The sequence below is a fragment of the Stegodyphus dumicola genome, chromosome 2 (assembly GCF_044657685.1).
Source record: "Stegodyphus dumicola isolate Sdum_Otavi_A_Nest chromosome 2, ASM4465768v1".
NCBI classification, from domain to species: domain Eukaryota; kingdom Metazoa; phylum Arthropoda; class Arachnida; order Araneae; family Eresidae; genus Stegodyphus; species Stegodyphus dumicola.
This window is the reverse complement of record NC_140769.1, coordinates 22,579,584-22,604,969: the sequence shown is the minus strand read 5'-3', so window position 1 is coordinate 22,604,969 and position 25,386 is coordinate 22,579,584. Positions and strand designations below refer to the sequence as shown.

The 25,386-nt window shown below is 35.5% G+C and overlaps 1 protein-coding gene across 1 annotated transcript in view; it reads right to left on the bottom strand.

Annotated features, from left to right (window-relative positions):
* LOC118197896 (glutamate receptor ionotropic, kainate 2-like) overlaps positions 1-25,386 on the bottom strand; it is a 533,731-nt gene that overhangs the window by 205,546 nt on the left and 302,799 nt on the right. Inside the window, exon 7 of the mRNA XM_085809703.1 lies at positions 14,190-14,336. Within this exon, the coding sequence (XP_085665829.1) occupies positions 14,190-14,336 (147 nt within the window). The remainder of the gene's footprint in view (positions 1-14,189; positions 14,337-25,386) is intronic.

Below are 25,386 nucleotides of genomic sequence, written 5' to 3'. Positions count from 1 at the left end.
CAAAGGCTTTTTATCTCTTCCGTGAGTTAAACAAGAAATGATACATTTGAAAAAGAGGAACTACACTTTACATGCAAAACTGTATTGAAATGTTTACTTTATTTAATTTGTATCATCATTCATATATTTTCTCTCATATCGAAGAAGTGAGAAGTCAGTTTTAAAATATTTTAATAATAATAAAATTTGTATATACCATTAATGAAATCATATGTACCGTTATTCGCTTTGAAGAGGAAACATCGCAGAGATGAAATAGTTTACAAACTCTAATAGTTAGCTAAGAAACTATAAAACTAACTAAAACACTAACTAAAAAAGGAATGGGGAAAAATATTCGAAAATATTAAAAATAAGATTATTATGAAAATAATATTAGTCATAAATAGAAAAATGAAAGTCAATGAATTTCTAAAATATGTACGGAAGTAAAGCTAACAGGAAAATAGAAACTGAATTGTAAAAGGAACAAGGTGCAGATTCAAATAGCAAGGTCTAAGTTTTTGAGTGGCATATGTGAGATTTCCACAAAATATACAGTATCAACTACCTAAGTTTGAAGTTTGATATTCGATGTTGCATGTTTCTGACTTTTTATCTATTTCTATACGGCAGTATTAAGAGTTCTTTTTACCGTCAATATAAAGCCCATTTTTCATTTTTCCCTTTTGTATACAAAAATTACTTAAAAACCTGCAGAGGTAATTGTAAGCCATACATGGCTACAATGACTTTTTCTGACAGATGAAATGCAGTGCGTAGTAGCTGTCAAACATCTTGATGATTAACGAGAGCGGCCTCGCTGGTTGGAAATTTTGTAAAGTCATTAAGTTATTTTAATGCTGGAGACATAAAAACTGAGCAATGCCCTCACCAAGACTTGAGCCTTGTCCTCTCGAATACGCGCCAAATGTGCTACCGTTGCACCACGAAACCATGCAGAAAGACCTTATAATGAAAATACTCACAAATGTGCCGCCTTATCAATACAGAACCCACACGCGATTGTGAAAATCGCAGGGTGATAGCAAGGTGCGGCTTTAAGAGCCGTTCATTCTGGGCCCTATTTCTTTTGTGGAAGTCTATAGCGTTACATAACCAATTTTTTTCGGTGAATTATGAAAACTGAATATTGCTTTGTTTGTATTTTTCAAAATATTGAATTTTTACTTTTTCTCTTATTTTCGGATCATTCGGTTTTTAGCGATGCTTTATTACGAAGGAAGAATTAAAGGTAAAGTGTAAGAGCTTGCTTGATGAAGAAAACGACAATAGAAAATTGGCCACAAACACACATTTTTCACAATTAATCTCTGTGTTTTTAGTAGATATTAACAATTATGTATCAAAGCCTAAGGGTAGGGTCATAGCTGCAAAATATATAAGATAAAAATGTAAACCAAATTTATTATTAATATTGTTGTAACACTTATTAATCCTTTTTCCAATTTTTAAGAGCTTCATAGATTAAGAAAGATTTTAAGAGAATTTTTAATATTTATTAAGGAAGAGACGAAACAAAAAAATACGTAGAATAAATAAAAATTTCTATTTAATAAACTGAAATGAGATACTACCATGAAGAATACGTAAGCAAAATATCACGAAAATTAATAAAACAATTTGCAGTATAAGGAACAACAATTTAAAAAAAACTTGTTACTTTTCTTTTGACGTCGTGATTCTGTTTCTAGCTGTAATATTTTCATAATAACGATAATAATACACAACATACATGGGCATTGTTTTTGATACAAAAATATTTGACAATTTTTCTTAATTTCATTAATTTACTTTTTTCTAATTTAAGCTAAATAATAACTTCACATATACGACGAGTGAAGACATATGATCTATCACATATGCCAATTATGATCTCTGACATTAACACTATCATCGTCTTTTCTAGGGCATTTATTTTAAAAATGAATTTACTACGAATTTTAAAAAGCGCTTGTTTAAAAATTAAGTAAAAACTTCTGAATATTTTATTTTGGCAAGAGGATATATTTTAAGATAAAAACTTTAACACGCTATTTAATACTGTGATAAACACCCAGACATCAACGCAGTGGTATCTGATCGAACATATCTTTCCTATGAAGTTAAAATTTATATCCCCCATAAATTGCTTGAAGCGTAAAATGACATACAAGGCGTGGATTAATCATTCTATTTCGAGGCATATTTGGTGACAAGCTGACAGCAAGTATTATATTTCTCCACTAAAATTATTCGAAAATCGAGGAAGCATCGTTTCATCTTAATAAATTTACTATAGTCAGTGTTTACCGTAAACATACCATTTTCCTTGAACTTCAATTAAGGGATCGGTTGAATTTTGCTTTGGTTCTAAAATATATTTAGCTCTTAACATTTCTGAAGCGATACACTATACCTCAAACTTGTTCATTCTTTTTCTTAAAGTTTCATTACTTGTAAAATACAAGTACACCGTCGCTGGGAATGATGCGACGTTCCTGAACATAGACTCATATTTCATGAGCAGGCAAATTTGGTTTTGACGAGCGTATAAACGTAAAGCAACAATTCATGTTACCCATGTCAAATTCTATCTGTTTGCTTCCATTTTAATCCTTCTTTTTTTCCCTTACAGCATGCTTTCGTGGTATAACAGTAGTACACTCGACGCATACTTGTGTAATCCAGGTCCGAGTCCCGGCGAGGGACATTGCACATTTTCTATGCAATATTGGATTAAAAAAATTCCTTATAACTCTACAATGGCGCTTGTACTAAAAGGTAATGCGCAATAAGCGACTGGATTCCCTAATCCCCATTCCACCTTTAAAATAGAAGGAGTATGTAAAGATGTTTTCTCCCTCCATACCGCATGTCTTTGTGCTGTAACAGTGGCACATTCTGCGCGCATTTGAGAGTTCCAGGTTGGAGGTCCGACGAGGGCACTGTACATTTTTCACATGATCCGACATAAAAAAACCTAATGACTCAACAATTTTTCAGCAATATATTTTTAAATACCTCGAAGGAAAAAGAATTACTTATTCAAGACACAACTTTGCAATTATTCCAAAACAACGTTTCGGCACGAGGTTAGCAACAAATATTTCTCTCAAACTGTAGAGGCCATTACATTTTCGTTAGATATTCTTCTAACGAATTCGAAGTTTTTCGTTAGATATTCTGTTGCCAGAATACGAACGGTAGATCATTCAAATTCTGATTGGGAGTGTTAACTACCTACTCAAATCACGAGAGCGTTCAAGCAGAATGCGAAATTCCTTGCATTCTTTCCCACTTAAAGAGCAAGAGAGAAATCTGAGATCCAGTATATGAAATATGCGTTGAAGTTTTATTGGCCAGTATATTTTTAGTCACGGCATACTTTTGGGTTATTTAGCTCAGAAAATGAGAAACTCCTCCTATACACTGTTCGGGATTTCAACCTGGAACTTCCAGCTGCTGGTTGGACGAGATAATTACTTACTTACAAGACTACACTAATTTCTAACAAAAAGACAATATATTTTGTTTACCAGCATACGAAATCAGCAAAATGAAAAAAATATACACATTGATCTCGAGATGTCTTGTGACATAGCAAGGTGATTTTCCAATGAAAAATGTAATGTAAAGAAAGCAAAAAGAAATCTCGTGATGGTATGCAAGCTGTCAAGTTACGCGGATAGTTAAACATGCGAATAATTTATTGCATAAAACAACGACTTATTAAAGTGAAATATGAAAAAATGTAATGTATAGAAAGCGAAAAGAAATCTCGTGATGGTATGCAAGCTGCCAAATTATACGGATAATTTATTGCATAAAACAATGGCTTATTAAAGTAAAAGATAAAACAATCTGTGTACCAAAGAAGCGATTAAAATAGTTAAAGAATGTGCAGTGAAACCTTTAACTGGCTGTTTAATAAATCCAATGCAGATTTCTACATACATATTTAATTACTTCACCCATCCAACTCAGCATTCATATTAATCTGAAACAAGGAATAGTTTATCACTTAATGAAAATCGTACAGTAGGAATAACATAAAGCAAAGTCTCAAAAATTATACTAGTAAGCAAATTCCTCTCGAAGGAAAATTAATATCCGTGATTATGAAGATTATAAGGATACGAAAATCATTTCTGAATTCTTTCGGAAAACTTTGTAAATATTTTATCATATGCTTTGTATTTAATTTTCGAATTAATATAACGCATCCATATAAATATTGGCTTACATACCGAGCATTCTCAATTGAACCCAGAACTTCCACATAAAAAAAGATGTGCTATACACAGCTGCAATATTTTGTACATGAAAACAGCCATTTTTGCTTCCTTGTACGAAGTAAAAAGAAAGTATTATAAATGCGAAAAATTCCGGATCATATTTAAACGAAAATATCCATTTTGACGCAATCGAATGCAATTTAATTATATTTATGCGTGACATCTGTCCCTAAGGACAGAATAAAGGACTCTTTTCTCCCAAAAAAGTTATAAAACAGTATAGAGTCTGTCTCTCTTGTTCCACATAAACTAGAATAGACCCTATAAGGACCTGGCGAATTCTCGCACAGGCGTAAATAAAACTACTCACTCAAACCCTGAAAAGTAACCCTTTATTAATTCAAACTAGTTAACAGAAAGACAGGGACTTCCTGGTTTACAAAGACACCATCAACTTGCGGTGGAAACTAAAACGTAGAATATCATATAAGTCAAACCTGAAATAAAAAGTGCAAGAGCGCACTTAAGTTACGCTTAAGAAGTGGACTCACAGGAATCTCACTAGTGTGATACTAATCTGATAAGACCAAGAGGCTTGTAGGGTTTATATTTATTTTAACTAACATTTATTTTAAGTTTAAACTATCTTTCCTGTCAAGCCTTACTTTCCCCTGGAACTGCCAATGCCAGAATATGTAAATTTTAGTAGAACGCGCAAGGATTCAAATTATCAGCGGAAGTATTATGATTTAAATAGAGAGGAAACGAGTTCGGTGTGTGATATTCTTACTTCACGAGCGCGGAGGTAGTGAGCGAGAAATTGAAGAACCCCGCGTTTCGGCCTATGTGCTTGGCGGGAAGTAGTGTTAATCGTTCAAGTGAGCTTCAAGTTTGCGGAATTAGCAGCGGTATTGTAAAACGCGGTGAGTTAGTTATTTTAGAGAGCCTCGTAGTTAGAGTCTTGTTTTTAAGTTCTTTTCAGGTTATTATTTTTATTTGACCGCCGAGTTGGCGCAGTCTGTGAGCGTCAAGAGCACGCAATTGTAATTTATTACGTTGAATAAAAAGGGACTTAAACCCTTTACAAGACTCTGTGTTTTATCCAGTTTTCACAGTCACCCTTTGGTTGCGTGCAAGTTGGAGGCGCGCAACGTTACATTGGCGCCCGAACACTTATCGAACTGAAATGGCCGAAAATTGGATGGAAGCCGCTGGACAACACCAAGAAATGACAAGCCAGTTAGAAGGATTTGGATACCTGGTCCAGACTTTGAGAGCGTCAATCAAGCCAAACGTCCATTTCGACGGAAAAAATTCGGTGGCGGAATTTCTAGAAGCTCTAGAAAACCACTTTCAGCTCTACCCTGTTCCTGAAAGACAAAATGTTGCCATCGCCACATCAGAACTAAGAGGACAGGCCGCGCTATGGTGGAAAAATATAGGCAAATTTTTATTAGGGGAATTTGGAAGCCAGACGTATATATTTGAAAATTTCAAAAAATCGTTAGTAAAGGCCTTCCCCATAGTGAAAGATCGCGCACGGCTGGAAGCCGAGCTATATAGTTTCTACCAACGGGATATAACAGAATTGACGGACTTTATTCTGCGAAAAATCAAGCTAACGGATATGCTGTATGGGAAGAAAACCGATGCGGAGATTATTGAAATAATATTACCAAGATTGTTACCCGCTGTTCAAGACTACTTTGAAATTAGAAACCCAAGCACATTGCAGGAACTCTTCGAATTGGCGGTGAAGTTTCAAAATCGCAGAATAGCGGAAAAAGCGAGAGGGGAAACATATTCTCAAAGTACCCGAAGGAAATCTTCAAATGAGGAAACCAGAAATGGAAATCGCTCTTATGGGGGAAAGAGCTATCAAGCTAACGTATTGAAACTCGAAGGTCAAGGCCCAAAAAGAAAATTTGAAAATAAACATCCGCGTACCCAGAAGACACAGATTGAAAGGAAAGCTTTAAACGAGTAGAGGGGCCTGTGAAAGTGAGGGTCCAGACCCCGGAAGTTTTAAAACAACCCTCAAATAGACATTTAAATACGGTCATCGTAAGAAACTCACAGCTACCAATTATACAAGTCCTGGTTGGCGATGTACCAGTAGAAGCCCTCATCGATACAGGAGCAGAAGGAAATTTTATGAGTGAAAATTTCTTCAAAAAGAATTTTTATAGGGTACGATTATTTAAAACCAAAAATACGGAAATTATAGCGGCGCAAGGAAAAACATGTCACTGCATCGGGAAATTATCATTAAACTTACAGGTAAAAGAGGAAAGTCTCAAAGTATTAATTTTTATGGTGAAAGATCTGCAACATTCTCTTATTTTAGGTATGGAGTTTTTAAGGGCCGCGAGGGCCAAATTAAATTTTCAAGATAGTTCCGTGGTGTTGGAGATGAACCAGAGGGTGGTGGAACCTGTGGAGACACCTCAAGTGGACCTTAGCCATCTGAATGACCATGAAAGGAAAGCAATACAGCAAGTGGTGAGTAATTTTACTCATTTGTTTTCAGAAAAACCAGGAAACTGCCAAATTTTACGCACAAGATTCAATTAAATGCCGAAAAACCTTGTAGGACTAAACCTTATCGGTATGACAAACAAAAAGACGTAATCATCGAAGAACATATTCAGGAGATGTTAAAGAATAAAATAATAACGCCCATAAATAGTGAGTACGCGAGTCCAGTCGTACTGTGTAGGAAAAAGAACGAGTTTCCTCCTTCAGATAAAAGGGCTTGGAGGTTTGCTATCGATTACAGAAAACTAAATAGTATTACCAAATTTCCAGTTTACCCTTTGCCGGTTATAGACGAGATCATTAGACAGATCAAATCGACAAGATATATGTCTACTTTGGACATAACGTCTGGCTACTATCAAATAGCTATGAGACCCGAAGATATACATAAAACCGCGTTTATAACAAAATCGGGCACTTATGCATTTTTACGCATGCCTTTTGGGTTGTGTGGGGCCCCATCAACATTCCAGAGAGCTATGGACATTGTTCTAAAGCCTGTCCTAGGAAAATCAACTTTAATTTATCTAGATGATATAATTATAACGAGTAGTACGTTGGAACAACACATTAATGATCTAGAACAAGTTTTTAAATTATTAAAAGAGGCCGGTCTTACAATTAACGCCTCAACATGCAAGTTCGCAACTAAAGAACTTAAATATCTCCGTTATAAAATTTCGCAAAAGGGTATAGAAACGCAAGATTCAAAAATAAAAGCTATTAAGAATTTCCCACCGCCCAACACCGCCAAGAAACTTTCTTCCTTCCTTGGGTTATGTTCTTACTATCGATCTTTCATAAAAGATTTCGTTAATATTGTTGAACCGCTCTTAGTAATCAAAAGAAAAAAGGGTAAATTTACATGGACAGCTGAAGCTAACACAGCTTTTAAAAGATTAAAAGAAGCGCTTATTAATGCCTCTGTTTTAAAATTCCCGGAGGGGGACGAAAACCTGGAAATTGCAGCAGATGCGTCAGACTATGTGATAGGTGCGGTTCTTATGCAAAATAACCATCCTCTGGCATTTTTTAGTAAAACATTGAATCAGACACAAAGGAATTATACAGCTACAGAAAGAGAAACATTAGCCGTATTAATGGGTGTACACAAATTTCGAGTTTATTTTGGCAAATCGCCAGTAACAGTCTTTTCGGATCATGCGGCTGTTGGTAGACTTTACTTGGGGAAAAACCTAACGCCCAGGTTAATAAGATGGGCTTTAAAACTCCAAGAATATAATATCACAATAAAATATACACCGGGTAAGGAAAACAATGTAGCTGACGCACTTTCTCGTATAAAACTGGACGATGAAGGAAATGAACTTAAATGCGCTGTGTTGACTTCAAAAATTTTAGATTCTAGAGATACGGTTATTACTGAACTGAAAGCTGATCCTAAATTTGGAAATATCTATGCTTATTTGAAAGACCCCGAAAGCTTCGAGCACACAGATATCGATGCGATAAGAAATAGAGCAAAAAACTATGAAATAATAAATAATTTTTTATTCTATACGAAAACAACAAACGAAAATCTTGAGTATAAACCAGTCATCCCAGCCTCGCTTCGATTAAGCATTTTGAAGGAGTTGCACGAAGCAAAAACAGCCGGCCATTTAGGGGTCAGAAAGACTTTAAAAAGGGTACGCGAGGCGGTATATTTCCCGCAATTATACAAAATAGTAACGGCGTATGTCAGGTCCTGCAATCAATGTCAGTTAATAAATGATATTAATTACAGCCCGGCCGGGTACTTAAATAGCATTCGCGCTACATTTCCGAATGAAATTTTAGGCATAGATCTTCTAGGTCCCTTCCCCCAGAGCGAGTTAAATAAAAATCGTTTTCTTTTAGTAATAGTAGATCATTTTTCAAAATGGACAGAAATTGTTCCACTTAAACGCGCGTCAGCCAAAACAGTCGCAGATGCATTCTTACACAGATACATTTTAAAATACGGTGCACCGATAAAAGTCATTAGCGATAACGGAAAACAATTTATTAATCAAATATTTGAAAACATATGCAATGGACTTGGCATACGCCATATCAAAATGGTTCCGTATAGACCACAGGCTAACATAGCAGAAAGAGTTAATAAAAACATAGTAAAAATAATTCGCAGTTACGTGAGCACACATCACAAGCGCTGGGATGACTACATAAATGAATTAGCTTATGCTTTAAGAACGGCAAATCATGATACTACGAAAAACTCCAGCAGAATTATTCTTAGGCCGAAAATTAATTACGCCTTTAGATAAATTATTCTTTGTGCAACAAAGAGAGCAGGAGTTTAAACATAAAGATGTGCAAAAGCTGATTGATCAGGCTCTAAAAACCTCGGATACGGCAAGAAATAGGCAGAAAATATATTATGATAGAAAACGCCGTGAAGCAGATTTTAAAGTTGGGGATAAAGTATTGAAGCGGAAATTTTCTTTATCAAGTGCAACAGACAATTTTACGGCAAAGCTAGCTCCAAAGTTTGAAGGCCCCTATGTAATTCAGGAAATCAAAGGAGTAGTATTATATCTTAAGAACGAAAGAGGGGAAATCTGTAAAGCAAGTCCCGACCAGGTGAAAAAATACTATAATCCAAATGATTTTGAAATCCTTAAAAGTTTCTTGCAGGACTCAAGTCTAAACGAAATAGAAGGTCCAGAGATAACAACTATTCCACCACCCAAGAAACAGAGAACTGAAGAGAGACCTAGCCCTTCTACAACCCGGACGTCGGTATCAAAAAGAAAAAATAATTTTCAAACTCCAGCGTTTAAGAAAAACAAGAATGCAGATGAACCGGGTAAAGAAACCGTGGTAAAGAGAAAAACACCACCTACAAAGGATAGCAGGAGAAATTACACATCAAGGAGAACGCGCGCACGGCCACAGAGTCAGGTGCCAGCAAGGCCGCCGTTCCGGAAACTGAAACGGCAACAGGAGGCACAAAAATACGAGGAACAGAAGAAATTCAAGAAGGACTCCAGACCGGAGGACGTCAAGACCAGCCGTCCCAGGGAAAAACGGAAATGCCAACCACCAGACGATTACTCCGCCAAGAGGCCAGCATGTAGAGGACGCAAAAGAAAAAGCAATGTGGACGACACTCGGAGATCAAGAAGGAGAAGATTAACATCCATGAAACCTCTAACTTGGGACCAATTTTGCCAAAAACGAATGACGGAGTTTCAAGCATCGAAAACTCAAAGATAACTTAAAACCTTCTATATTTTTTTTTCTCTTTTGTTCCGAAATGTTATGCATAAGTACGAAGTTCTATGTTTTGACGAAAGTCAATATGTCTCGGTTGAGACTTAGTTTTGTTTTACTTTATTTAGCTAAGGCAAAAGTATTATTTTCTTTAAGTGTAAAAGCTAAAAACAAGCATTTTCTGTTGGTCGAAAGACTAATTCTGTTATGTTAAAGCCAAAATTTGGCGGAAGATAAAAATAACTTCGTATTCTTGTACTAATAAGAATTTTAGTTTCAGTGCCGCCAGCTTGGCGAAGAATGAGTAAAGTAAAAAATTATTTTCTCTTATTCATTTTATGGTAAATTGTAAAAATCATATGTATTAGAATTTTGTAAATGTACGTAAATACTTGAATGTTATGTAAAAGTAGAATTTAGTCTAGAAGCATAAAATTGTAGATGCTAAAAGTGAATGCTTAAAAGCAATGAAGTCAAAATTTAAGTATTAAATTGTAGAGAAAGTCATGCTTTAGAGCGAAAGCCTGCATGTTTAAAGATGAATGAGGGGGAAGTTAGAATGAATGTGTTTTGTAGGGTTCTCCACCTACATTTGAATTTTCAAGAATATTAAAGTAGCTCATTGAGTTGTAGAATGTCGAGTAAGGTGTGTCTATTTGGTCGTTGAATTCTAACAAATCATGGTGGTTAGGGGAAGTGTTGTAAGACTAAAACACGAATTTTGACACCACACACGGTGGAGAGCCAGGGTAAAGTTAAATTAATGCTTGAAAAATTGAATGAATGTGAAGTAAGCAATAACTAAGAAAAACGAATCGTTAAAAACAAAAATTTATTGTGTCAAGAAAGTTTAAATTATAATGTATTTAGAAAGATACTGATACTTATTCCTTCCAGATGCTGGAAGGAAAGACCAAGATTGATTGATGAAGTCCAGGAAAAGTTGCTGTAAGAAGAGAGCTTTATAACGATCAACAGAATTTTAGTATACAATTTGTTACATAAGATTTTTTTTGTGTAAACGAGGTTCTCGCCAGTTAGTTCAGAATTAGAGAAACATACAACAGGTCGTTTGTAGGACCTGCTTCCAAGTTTTCCAAATTCTGGCAGCGGCAAATGTAGGGTTTATATTTATTTTAACTAACATTTATTTTAAGTTTAAACTATCTTTCCTGTCAAGCCTTACTTTCCCCTGGAACTGCCAATGCCAGAATATGTAAATTTTAGTAGAACGAGCAAGAATTCAAATTATCAGCGGAAGTATTATGATTTAAATAGATAGGAAACGAGTTCGGTGTGTGATATTCTTACTTCACGAGCGCGGAGGTAGTGAGCGAGAAATTGAAGAACCCCGCGTTTCGGCCTATGTGCTTGGCGGGAAGTAGTGTTAATCGTTCAAGTGAGCTTCAAGTCTGCGGAATTAGCAGCGGTATTGTAAAACGCGGTGAGTTAGTTATTTTAGAGAGCCTCGTAGTTAGAGTCTTATTTTTAAGTTCTTTTCAGGTTATTATTTTTATTTGACCGCCGAGTTGGCGCAGTCTGTGAGCGTCAAGAGCACGCAATTGTAATTTATTACGTTGAATAAAAAGGGACTTACACCCTTTACAAGACTCTGTGTTTTATCCAGTTTTTACAGTCACCCCTTGGTTGCGTGCAAGTTGGAGGCGCGCAACGTTACAGGCTTACTAGCGAACAGCGAAACGTACGCTTGGCTAGCGAAAGACGCTCTGACTAAACTGAGATATTCACACATTTAAATAAGCACTTCACTTAACTTTAAATTTACATCATGACGAGAGAATGTGAAGGGAAGTTGAGAAGTCTAGAACAGGTATCAAACTTAAAACAAATTTGTTATGAAAAATCAGGAAAATCCTACAACTGATTGATAATTCTGAAGAGATTTTTTGTGACATCTTTACGTACGTACTTATCTGGCTTAACTAAAAAATGAGTAGCCTCAGAACGTTGACATTTTGTACGTAGGATTACTATAAAATGTAGATGTGCACCTCCTATTTTGGTTGCAATCGGCCGCACAAAAGTACATAAATACATATATATATATCCACTCTGTTACTCGGCTGAGTGAGCTCAGTTTCTTTATATATTTGTAAATTGTGCATTGTTTGTTTTAAAAATGATTGAATTATTGTTCTGGTTAAGATTTTTATGCCTTTACTTAACCTGCATGCAATAATTGTGAAATTTTTAACAATTTAAAAGTTTTAAGTGCGGGTAATCCTAATTTCTGATTACCATGGCAGCATGTCTGTTCACATTTGAAACTTATCATAATAGTGGATTTGTTGCCAATATAGAGAAACTAAGCTTCGCAACAACAAAGTAACGTCTTCTTTTATTATTGAGAATTAAATTATGAATAATCCATAAGTCCCATAAGGTGTTTTAAGTTGCTGCAGTTGCATTGGTTATCCATGAGCTTTTCATAATGTCAAAAATAAGTTGTCGATGGATACAAATAATGCTGATAAGATTATATAATTTACTTCATGGAAATGTGTAGAGAATTATTTAGAATTATTTGGATAAATTCAGATGGTTTTTCATAATAACTGTGACCGGCGATGACACCACCGAGCAGATCCGGCGGTGGCCTATTTCCTGACATCTGAAAAATACTATTCATTAGAAGTAAACGTATCATCAAGTTTAAAAATTCAATCAATTAGATTATGAAAAAGCATTCAAGGGCTATCTGTCTAAGTTGAAGAAGGCGTTCGTGATGAATATTCAAGGAATATTGACTTGCATTTACATTTCGTAAGGTTAAACCAGAGAAATTTCATTCGCGGTGATTTGAAAAACTATTAGAGTTGAAAATGTAAACCATGCAAAGATGAGTTTGAAAATTGATACCTTCTTTTCGACAGATATTATGTTGGTACTCTTTCATACCAACCAAGTCTACCTTTACTGAATAATATTATATTAGCATCAAGAACTAAGGGATTTCATCAATAAGTAATTCTTCAGAAAATTACAAATTAACGTATTGCTCTTTAATGGCAACGTAAAATTGTTATATGACTCATGTTAATATTGGACACTAGAATTCCGGTTCCTTAATCATTCACCCGACGATCCGGATTCAGGTCCTTTTGATCACTTTTTATTTTTTTGCATGACGATATCCCTCCAATAATGATCTCAAAGCAATAATGACTGAATGTCCTGACTACGGACATGCGGCCTTTATAGAGATAAAATCCCCTTACTCGAATCGAAATAGAAGAAGGGTGTTGAAATCCAGGAAGAGTATGTTGAAAATAATATAACAATTTCAGCTGAATTTGTTTTTTATAAGTAAATTATTGAATACTATTCGGATAGAAAAAAGATAGACGGCACTTTGGATACAGGCGCCATGTCTGTAGACTGTTCTTTTTAAATTATCAATGAGTATTTAAGTATAATCGGTCAGTATTAAGCGAATTCATTTTGAAAGTATTTTCTCCTTACTGTGTGGTTTCGTGCACAGCTAGAGCCTTGTGGATTGAAGAAGAAAATATAAATATGCTCTATAGTGGTGCCCAAACTAGAGGGTACTAGAAGGCAATTCTTCGTCACCAAGATTTGGTGAATGAGTACTCCCCAGTCGCCTGTTAGGTGGGAAAAATGTAAGGTATTTTCCATGTCTTCCCCACGTGGCCTTAGTGTTTTCATTGGAACGCATGCATGGCAAGCATCGGAAATTTGGGACTTTAAGCTCTCGTGAAGGTACTACACATTTTTCACTTTTTCTGCTTGAAGAATTCTAATGACCGTCACAATTTATATTTACTTACTATTACATTCATTGCAATTCACTCATTACATGAGAATTTACATCGGTACTTGCTCATTAAATCCGTGTTTACTTATATGAAATGTGTCATTTCAGCTTTTAATTTTAAGGTTACAAATAACATGATGGAGACCTTTTATACAAAGGTGTTTTCTTCCTGCGAAATAAATGACCGCATAAAAATATGAAAATTACAAAGCTTTTATTTCCGAAATAATTTATAAATTTTTAAGGAAATTAAATGTTCTATAGCATTCACGTATTTTAGAGTATACACTTAAAAATAATGGATAAAATGCAGGTAAAATGGGAAATATATGTATAATATGTTTCGATTTCAGTAATATCCGTTGAAAAACTATCAAATATTATTACATAAAATATGCTATATAATGAGAAGTACTCACTGTTTTGAGGTAGTTGAGCAAAAACCGACCTTGCGACCATGGTTGTAATTTAGAGCAAGATCTGCTGGTGAATCTGATTGTTTCATTCATGCTTCTCAAAGCTTCACTGAGAATGCTAATTGAATCATACAGCAATGCAAGTTGAGTCTGCAACATTAAAGAGAAAGAACTAAAATATCCTGCTTTAATAAATTCGTAAATAGAAAAGTTTAAATGAATCTTTGAAATGATTACAAATACATAATCAAATAAGAAAATAGTCACAATGAAATATGGTTCGTGAGTTCTCACTTAAAAGGGGGCGCAATTCCCACAAGCAACAAACTTCATAGTTCGAGGGGTGAGGAGAAATGCGGTCACCTCTTTGTTTAACTATTAAGTATTCAGTTTTGGTTTATGAACATAAAAGCTGTTTATATTTAAATTTTGATATTGGCAAGCATTTTATATGATTTTCGTTGTCTAATTTATAAACACGTAAAAATAACCTAAATCTGAATAAATGTACGTATATGTATCTAAATATATCTATCTCTCTCTCTCTCTCTCTCCACTGGTGTGCAAAAATTAAGGACGAAGTCGAAAAATTAGCATATCAGCTGAACGAAGAGGCAGAACGGACAGAAAGACCAATCAGGAGATTAAGTAAGGTGATGTATGGTAGCACATGCGCAGATATGCAGGTAGACGTAATGGGGGAGTGTCTGACAGTAGTATAAAGCATGTTGTCGGTGTAAGATCAGTATTTCTGGCAAAGAAATTGCACGCCGTATAGCAGTTAAAATCACAAGAAACGGCGAGAAACGGCGAATAATCAATCTGGTAGACGACATCTGGATGCTTTTACCCGAGGTCGAATCATTGGGAAGTTGGAGGAAGGCCGCAGTGTGACAAGTGTGGCTGCAGAGTTCGGAATTGCTCACAACAGCGTTTCACGACTTTGGAGACAATTTCAAACTACAGGAACAGCTATCCGGGGGTTTAGTAGTGGTCGTCCACGAGGAGCCACACCCACAGATGACCGGCATATTGCCTTACCGGCAAGAAGAAACAGGCGGCAGACAGCGGGAGAAATCGCTAGACACACGACACAGGCGACTGGACGACCGATATCGCGTTTTACCGTGGCCAGAAGACTGCACGGTGGTGGTCTGTTTGTACGACGCCCTGTACGGTGTGTACCTCTAACGCCTGCCCATCGGAGAAGGCGTTCTCTGTGGTGCCGGGAACACTGGAATTGGAGAGACAATGAATGGGGACGAGTACTCTTTACAGATGAGAGCAGATTCAGTCTGAGTAGCGATTCTCATCGCATACTCATCTGGAGAGAGCGGGGAAGCCGCAATCATCCCTCGAACATCATTGAAAGGGACAGGTATGGAGGTGTCGGTGTTCTCGTTTGGAGAGGCATCATGCTTGGTAGTTGTACAGACCTTCACATCTTCGACGCAGGTTCAGTCAACGGGACCCGTTATTGCAACGAGATTCTTCTTCCATATGTGCTTCTTTTTAGAGGCGCTATGGGTCCGCAGTTTCTTTTCATGGACGACAATGCACCATGTCATCGCACAGTAGCTGCCGAACAGCTCTTAGAGAGTGAGGATATTGAACGTATGGATTGGCCTGCACGATCTCCGGATCTCAATCCCATCGAGCATGTATGGGATTTTCTAGGCAGACGCTTGGCAGCTCGTACCTTACCACCAGTAACGATTCTGGAGCTTCGATTGGCGCTGCAAGACGAATGGGCAGCAATGGCTCAACAACTCATTGACACCTTCATTCTCAGCATTGGCAGAAGCTGTGAAACTTGCCTAGCAGTCAGGGAGGATTATATCCCCTATTAAAGACCGGATGTTTCTTGCTGGACACCCATCACAGGGATGTTTCGGCCTTCAGCCGCATTGCGCTCCATGCTACGCTTTCAATAAAGCTTGTTTTTATCCCTAATATTTCTCTTTTAGTAAGTGTTGCTTACATTACTCATGTCCTTACGTATTGGGGATCTTACGGTATTAAATGTGTTGATTTGGAAAGCTTCTGTACAAAGTTATGTTGAAAAAACCGTCTCGTCCTTAATTTTTGCACACCAGTGTATATATGAAATAATAATAAGAGCAAGGAAAAGCCGGAGCAGTCTCGATGCGTAATTAGTTCCATATTGAAGAAGAAATTTGATTGCGTAGTATGCTAATAATGTTAACTTGGTAATATCTAAAGAACTTGGCATTCGAGACAGTTTTAACTCCGTTTTTATTTGCAATTGATGTTTGTGGCCATAATCACTTGGCACTCTAGTCGTGCCTTTCCACAGAAGATTTACATTTTGATATTGTTGAGATAGAAAGCAAGCCAGCGGAATTACATCTTAGCACAGTAGCTAGTAAAGCTGAATTGCGTAGTTATGCAAGATGGAAGCACGCGAAGAGAAAAGTTTTGGTTTGCAATTTGGTGATTGGTCAAGAGTCATCTGCATTAAGGGTTACGTAATATAATTTGAATGACGCAGTTTAGACTTACAGCGCTATTTTTAGGACAGAGCGATGAAGAAAAAGTTAACATAGGCGGAAAAAAAAATTGAGAACCAGTAACATAGTTATTATACTTAAATCGTGCCTACTTTACTTTAATTCTAATTTATTAATTACTTTAATTCTTAAATGCTTTTCATGAAGTAAATTCAAGCTTTTCTTAAAGATATGAAATATTAATAGAATATTTGTGAAAGCACAAAGGAAATATGTTTGGATGTATCCAAGCAGAAAAAAAAGCTTTTCTTGGCGTTAAAACATCTCACCAAAATAACGAGCCATTTTGATTTCGAATTTTATACGAAGAATACAATACATCCTTAACTAAACTCGAATAACTGATTCCGAGTTTACTATTTCTGTTTCTTCAGAACTCTTGCCATTGAGGAATTTAGCAAAACTTTTGCTCCGTTGGGCACGTTGGTGCACTTTCGCAAGATTTTATTAAAGATAAATATCACAATTAAAACTGCATGTACACATCACTACGTTAACGAGAACTTTCCGAAATTAGTTTTAAGCTAAGTTACTATTTTCTGAACATCAACAGGCAAATTTTTAAATGCAGAAAGAAGAATCTTGGGAATAAAATTAAACAAGATAGCTCCAATTAGTAGTAGCACTTCCCTAGGTCTAATGCAATATATCATTTTAATGCTGCTTGATTCTTGTCGTTAAAATTAATAAGAAATTCAAGTACGCTGGTGTTTTCCTAAATGCAGGTTTTAATTATTGCCTGTAAACTCTACCGATATTTGTAAAGAGTAGAAATCCAAGCCACGAGACTTCGACTGAAATCGTAATAACTTTAGGGAAGAAACTACATAATTAAAGTTAGGCACTATATAATCTTGAAATGGCAGTGTCTTTCTGCTGTGTTTTATAAACAATTATTCTTATACTGTCTATTTCACAGCGAAGTACATTACGAATATAAATAATGCAACTATAAAAATAAATTTCTAGAATCTTAAAATTGCAATAAAGTGTGAAGCAATTTTGCATATTCGCACTGAAGTTTGAGCAAAATTGCAATGTCATAACAACGAAGAATGAAATTGCGATGAAGTATCTTAAAGGATTCAAGCATTTTTTGCAGCGTATGGGGGATATTTTTCTGTTCTGAATGTCTAATTATATTTTCTTACCTCTTCATCAATAGTTCTTTAATTAGTAACTATATAAATATTATGTTTTTTCATTAATTAAAATATGAAACCAAAGATATACAGAGAAAAACTATTCATAAATATTTTCAAATTTCCAAATCGTTGTGTTGACCATTGGTTGGTTGGTTGGTAACGGAGGACGGGGACGCCTGATGTCTAACAGAGGTAAACAGGCATGTGTCCCGCGCCCTCCACTAACCAGGAACAACTCCCTGAGGCCTCAAGAGGCCGTCTCGGGAGCTTTTTAGGATGTTAACAAGAACATTTACATGGCCATACAAGGGCAGATTGCATTCGTTTTACCGTTTTGACATTTGTTGTTGCAATTTGCTATGGTATGTGTTGACCATTGCACGACAACACAATCAGGGCCTACTTAAGACTTAGAGGATCTAAAAAGACTTTGGTGTCCCCATATATATTTACCACCAGTTTTTCCCCCATTCCTTCTCTCTCTGTTTTGACTTAGCTGCAGCATTTGTTCCATGGTAAAGACCGGGAATTCAAGAATGTTTCTGGTGCCTCCTTTTCTGAGTCACTGTAACCCTTTGTGTGGTACAACTTTTATTTAATGTCCTAATCATTTGCTTATTTTTGTTAATGGTTAATCTAAATTTGAATACCATACAGGAGAAAGGCATTTATGTATTTGTATCATAGATCACCTCAAGGTTGAGGTGCAGAATAACTCGAAGAATAATTTCTTTCAACTCTATAGAGATTATCTTATGTTCAGTGAAGCGTTATTTGAAGTTTCCTTTGCAACAACAATTTAGAAAAGAATTTTAATTTTAGAAAACAAAGCTAATTCTAAAATTAGAATAAAATCTAACAGGAATTTTATTTCATATGCGTATTTCGCGTTAGTTGATTCTAATATATGGTACTCAGATTTTCCCATGTGTCAAAATCTGTGTATGGGAGAAAACGAGTTTAACAATTACATTACTATTTTACTTTAGAGACATATTTTTAGTTTGTTTCAATCATATTCCTATTTAATAAGAAACACTATTAAAATATTTATACCTGATGCAAAAAACTAATAGCAGGAGAATGATGCAGTTTAATTACACTTTCAAAACTATTGTTGCAGGAATAAAACATTCTATGCAGTTTTCTAGCTAAGGTGACCTTATATTAAATATTAGTAATTTATGGCAATCTTTAGTACATATTTAAAAAAAATTGTATATATATTTTCTTTCTATAACTAATAACAATAATTTAATTAATAAATGGCAACAGCAAAATAGAAGTTCGTTTAACGTATACCAGATACTGAATGCGAAAATTAGAATAATTTGCTTGGCACGCTTGGACGTTAGCAGAGAAGATTTTTGATAGTAGAAAAAAAAAAACAATTAAATTATATAAAAAAAGAAAAGCTGAAAGTTTTAAGTTTTTAAATTACGTCCAAAGGGGCATTTTTTTAACATTTTGTCTGTTACCTTTATTTATTAAATATCACTAAAACCATAAAATTCAGCTCAAGAGCAATATCGCAAAACAATTTTAAATTGAGCCTATCTTTAGAATTTCCGATACAGTCTCGCGCGCTGGAGATAAAAATGTTTTTTCGGTAAAACATTGCCATTTCTCGCGTTGAAATCCTTGAGTTTGTTAATCAAAAATTCGTTAAAGTTTTTACAAAATATGAAATCGATAATAAAACAAATTACAAATTTCAAATTTGGGCTTCCACATGCCCATATTCGAAGTAGGATTACGTCATTCAAAATTCGATGGCTCTATGCACCGTTGTTTTGTCACAATGCGAGAAATATACATACATTTATGCAGATTTTCATTATTTAATATAATGCAGGATTCTAACATTTGGCGGCAACAGTTTGAAAAGTGAAACGGACATTTATAGCGAACCAAGGCAAAATCGCAAAACAAAAACTATAGCCCTTCTGGGACCAAACCCCTTTGGACTAAAAAAAATTAAAAAAAAAAAAAAAAAAACTTCTTATTTTGAAACTCTATTTTGCTAATTTAATTCTGTGAAAATAGGGTCATCGCTGAGAATGAAATCTAGTAATTATAGGTACTAGACTTTCAAAACTAATACGAAAATTTGCATTCACCTAAATACCAAACATATTGTTCCCAAATTGAAATACATATTCAAGCAATGATTAAAACAAATGAATTATGAATGCAGATCTTGCGGCAAAGTGTTGCTGTGAGAGATTATTATTGTCTACCGCTGCAATGATAATGTCCAGCTGTTGGTTATTAGCTCAAGGTACGCACATTTAAAATAAAAATTTTTAATAAAATTCAAATAATTTCGTTTGTACTTTGGGATTATCCTCGCAATACTGCATAATGAGATAATTGGAAGTTTCTGATCTTTAGGGACGGGAAATACGAGTCGTTTATAAATGAATAGTGACAATTGTTCTTGTCTTTGATGCATTAATCACAATCCTTCAATATGTGCACCCTCGGCCACACGACACACATTTCACGGTAATCAGATTCTTCCCATACTCGGTATAGCATGTCCGCGGTGACAATCTGCAGTGCATGCTTTAGCCAGTCACAAACTTCCTGAAGGGACACATTGGCGGTACGTAAGCTCAGTCTTTAACAAATCCGCAAAGAAAGAAATTGAATAGTGTTAAATCTGGCGAATGGGATTGCCAGTGGAGAATGTCGTTGCCTGCTGTTGCAGCACTTCCATTCCAGCGTTGGTGAAGAACATGATTAAGAAACTCTTGTACATTCCTATGAATATGGGACTGAGCACCGTCCATTTGCAAAATGTGATCATCATAATTGGTGTTAAGCTAGGGTAACAACCAGGTTTTTAGCATGTCTAGAAATGAGTCACCGATCACAGTTTCTTGATCGAAGAAAAACGGGCAGTGAAATTTCTGGCGGGACAGCGCACTAAAAAACGTTCACGAAACTCAGGCTGCGCTGAAACTATATATCTGGACAACTCAAGACGGAGCACTCTGAAAGTCTTTTCCCGTTGACTCGCCATCTCGGAAACTGATGCTGCGGCTGCGCAGTAAGCGTGAAAAGCAAACAGCAGGTAGCATATGAGAAACTTAGAGGTTTAACAAAGGAGATAGATTTTGCAAGAGGAAAGTAATAAATACATCGATTTATTATTAATTATTAAAACCCCATTCTGTATTCTGCTGTATTGAACGGAGGTTCCAATTCAGATAATAAACAGATTTTGAAAGTTTTCTCTGAGAAAATCAAAACTTACTTTTTCATATTAGGAAGAAAAACTTAATATTATTTTACCTAAAAAGATTGAATTACATGACCATTTCTACCCTCGTAAAGAACATGTTTTTTAATGTGTTAATGTAATCAATAATTCTGTTCACAGTGCACATTGAAATACGTGAAAATGCTTGTATTGAAGATAAGCTCATGTTTTAGCGCTATAAAATCATAGAAATTAATTTTAATCATAGTTTAATTTAGTTCAAAAAGTAATTTGATGATCTGAATAAATTATGTAACACAGAACCAATTTTATTTTCGAAATGCTATTTAAAATTCATTATACGTTTGGATAATTTTCCACCTGAAGTCTTCAAAAGATGAAGATACAATTAAATTTGGAAATAATTTCATACAAATGCGAATTTTAAAAATCTGTGTGCTATTTGTGAACAAAGAACATTAGTTATTTCCTGTGTTTTATTTCTGTTTTATTCAAAACTTCTGCTACTCCGTCACTATATTTAAACTGAATTTTTTATTTTTTACAAATGTTGAAGTTTAATCTGCCTTCTAAATCATTTGCTATATTTTATTTTTGTTTCATATTTTTATATTCTTCATATTCAGACATGACGGATGATATTTATACGCTTATTCATCGAGGCATTCGATTTTAGCACGATGGAGCTCCCGCGCATTTCAGCACACAAGTCAGAACGGATCTGCATATTACTTTGACTCGGATTGGTAGCGGTGAACCAGTGGCATAGCCACCACGATCACCAGATTTGTCTCCAGTTTTCCAATTTTTCTACTGAGTAATTTTTTAAATGACTTTTGCCTGGAACACCTGTTTCATAGAAGGAAGGCGATTTAGTAGGAAGAATTGTTGTGATAGCAGGATGTGGTCGAGATACACCTGGTATCTTTTGAAGGTGCGCCGAATGCAGCGAAAGGCGTGTCTCGATGCATCTGAAAAAAACTTTGAGTATCTCTTGTAGTGGTCGTACATTCGTAGTATGTGACTAACATAAATATATGACCCTGGAATGGTTTTGTTTCTTGCCTTTATATTGTAAAATTTATTATTTTAAACGTCCTCTATCGGCTCCGGATAGCATTCACGATCCTATGTTCCATTGTGAGTTTTGATTTTTATTATATCCCTGATTTACCATGCCATTTTATAATCTATTTTTTAATCATCCTGTGAAATGATAAATAATTTGAATCTAATTGCAAGCGTTCTATGTTTAAAATCCGTTTAATACTTTTTCAATTAAAATTGCCGTTTTTGTATGAATATATTATTGGATAAGTTTATATAATGCATCATGTTAAATTCGGAATGAAAGGATCTTCTGGAGATGCTATATGACAAAAGACTTTCACAAATTTATTTTTAATCATGTGACTCGATTTCACTTTTAATCATGTGACTTTTACTCAGAATACATATTATGATAGGTTTACAAAAGTCCTCTTTCCATTTCATTTAACTAAAAGCATGTCATTTATAAAAATATATTTTTTACTTAAAGCGTTCTGTATATTGAAAGCAAAAAATAATCAGAAATCAAAATAGTACTACTTTTTGAATGGCGATAAATTAGTCTTTTTAATAACGTAATAATGATATACATCCATTTTTATTATTGTTTTACTGATGTACATTCAGCGGACTTCCAATCTATCCTACTGTATAAATTTGTATTTTATTATTTAAATTTCTATCTAATTGAGAAACCTGATCACATCATCACTGAACACCATGAGGTTGCTGATAAGGAGAGGCTAAATATTCTTATTTTAAATTTCATCGTTGTTATTAACCATGCCTTAAGTGAAGAAAAAAAAATATTCCTTTGGCATAAGGGTAGGTGAGCCGATTGCTTTGTGATAATTTAGTTTATATTTAACTAGCAGTTTGGCTTGCATCTTTTATATAACTCCTGACTTAGTGACGAAGCTCATTCCCTCTAGATGAATATATGGGTTTTTAAGACGAGCGTAGGGGTATAGGTAGGGTAACTAGAAACGTGAGTTTGTCTGAAGTTGGAGCCTGTCTGAAGTTGTTTGGCATCTGAAGAACGTCAATCCGAGTTCAAAGCGTGTAGGCGTGGCAGAGTAAGCTGGAGGATGGAGCCGCGAGAAATTAGCAACGAATGATTATTGATGTTTAAATCCTGGCCAGTGTAGCTGATTTCAGAGAAAACCTGTCCTAAATGGCAAGCTGCGGATGAAAGCTTAGCATATTACAACTAGTTAAAATTAACATTGTGTTTCCTTTTAAAGTAAAACTGAAGTGTGAATTTTGGCTCCAGTGTTATCTGTATTTTTATATTAATTCCCAAGAACAAATTCATTAAAATTTACTGAGTTCCTCTCACATGAACCTAAAAATCTTACCTCCATCTTGATAATTCGGAATTAAATGGCACCTAATAACTAGAAACCCCAGAGATAGCTGTAGTGGCTGCAATAACCCAAATACTCTCAGCTCTAATATGAGATCCCACAGCTTTAGCCTCGAGCCCGAGTTCGAATTCGAGCGTCGATATTTTGTAACCATATAATATTTCTGCGGCATGGGTGCATTTAAAATGTTGTCGCGCTGAAAGTACGAGAGAAACTCTGCCAAGAAAATGGTATTGACATGGGAAAATTAAGGCACATTCTGATAAGTCTTAGGGGTGGGTTCTTCTTCAAAGCTGCTCAAAAGTGGTAAAGAGCTGCACAAAAGTTGTGCTGTAATCTGAAAATTGTCCAATGGCAAACCAACGACAGTCTCTCACTATCTTTTTGTCTCGATGGCTATTATGGACTTAATCGAACGATCCTCGCCGATTATCAGGTTTAAAAGTAACAACAGGAAAAACGAAAAAAAAAAAAATCGAACTTACAAAAATCTATTAAAAAATTATAAAAGTCCAGCCACTTGTTGAGAAACCTAGAAAAGTCAGGAAACTGCATTAAAAAATTCTAAAAACCTCCAGTCGGAATTAAACTTTCGTCCTATCCGGAGATGTAATTCTAAGATGATTATTTTAACGCTAATCAAGGATATATGAGGAAAATCTTATATCAAATTCTGAAAAATAAAAAAAGAATTTATTTAATAAATTCCTCTGACAGTCCCAATGTCATCTAAAATTCATAAGTGTCAAAGATTTAAAGAAAATATGATAGGCATAAAGGGGAAAGTATTAATATTGTTGCAATTTTTTTCTGACACCAGTTGTTACGTTATTTTCTTCCTTCACGTTCGTACGGGGTTCGTATGGATTTGGAGTGAATAACGATGACAGCACTTGATGAAGTATCGAAACACACTTTATTAGCCAGTATTGTCAGGGCAGCTCCAAAACACTTTTTACAGTCGTCGATGAACTCCTATAAACAAGCTGGCACGATCAGCGACACAGCCTTCAGTTTATCAGGCTATCACGGTGAAGACAGCTTCACTTCAAAGCACCAGAGTACAGCTCCCGACTCTGCTCGGTCGTTCTTAGACTCTCCACTCGAGACTCTCCACGCTACAACTCGCGATGCACTCGATGACACACAGAGCACAGTTCCGACTCTTCGGTTCAGTCGTTCCCGGAGCTCAACACGCTCTCTCGACGATGCACTAACGCGATGCACTACGATACTCTTTCGGTGCACTCGACGACCCACTCGGCACTCGCTGTCCGGCTGTCAACTCGATCGACTCTGCAGGGATTGTCTCGCTAGAGACACCAACTCGATACTAACTATCTCGCTCTTTACGGGCACTCTCACTCGCCCTCTCGACGAGGCACACTCTCAATACTACTCTCCGAGTACCAGCAGAGTTCTACGTGGCAACTCTGTCCTCCCTTGCCACCCCATGGCAACCCCCAAAACTGCTTTGCGAGGAAGCTAGCCCACAGCGCCCGTACATTTCGTAACAATATAAAGAATTAATCAAAATAACCACATAGACCCACAGTCAAACAAAAAAAGGTAAATTATATAAAATTATGCATAAAGAATAGTTATCTGTAAAAAGCACTTAGTTATCATTTTAGTTTTTAAATATCAAAATTGTTTATTACATTATTAATTTTATATTTTACACAGGCGATCACGGATTAAAAAGATTTCGAATGCAATCTTTTCTTGTGTTATGAAATTGTTATATATTATTTTTGTTGTGTATAACTTTACGTATTATTTACTGTGAATAGGGAATTCTTAGCGATTATGTTGTTTTGCTGTGAATACGGAATTTGTAATACTCTTATTTAAGAATTAATGTATAATATTTAGTAT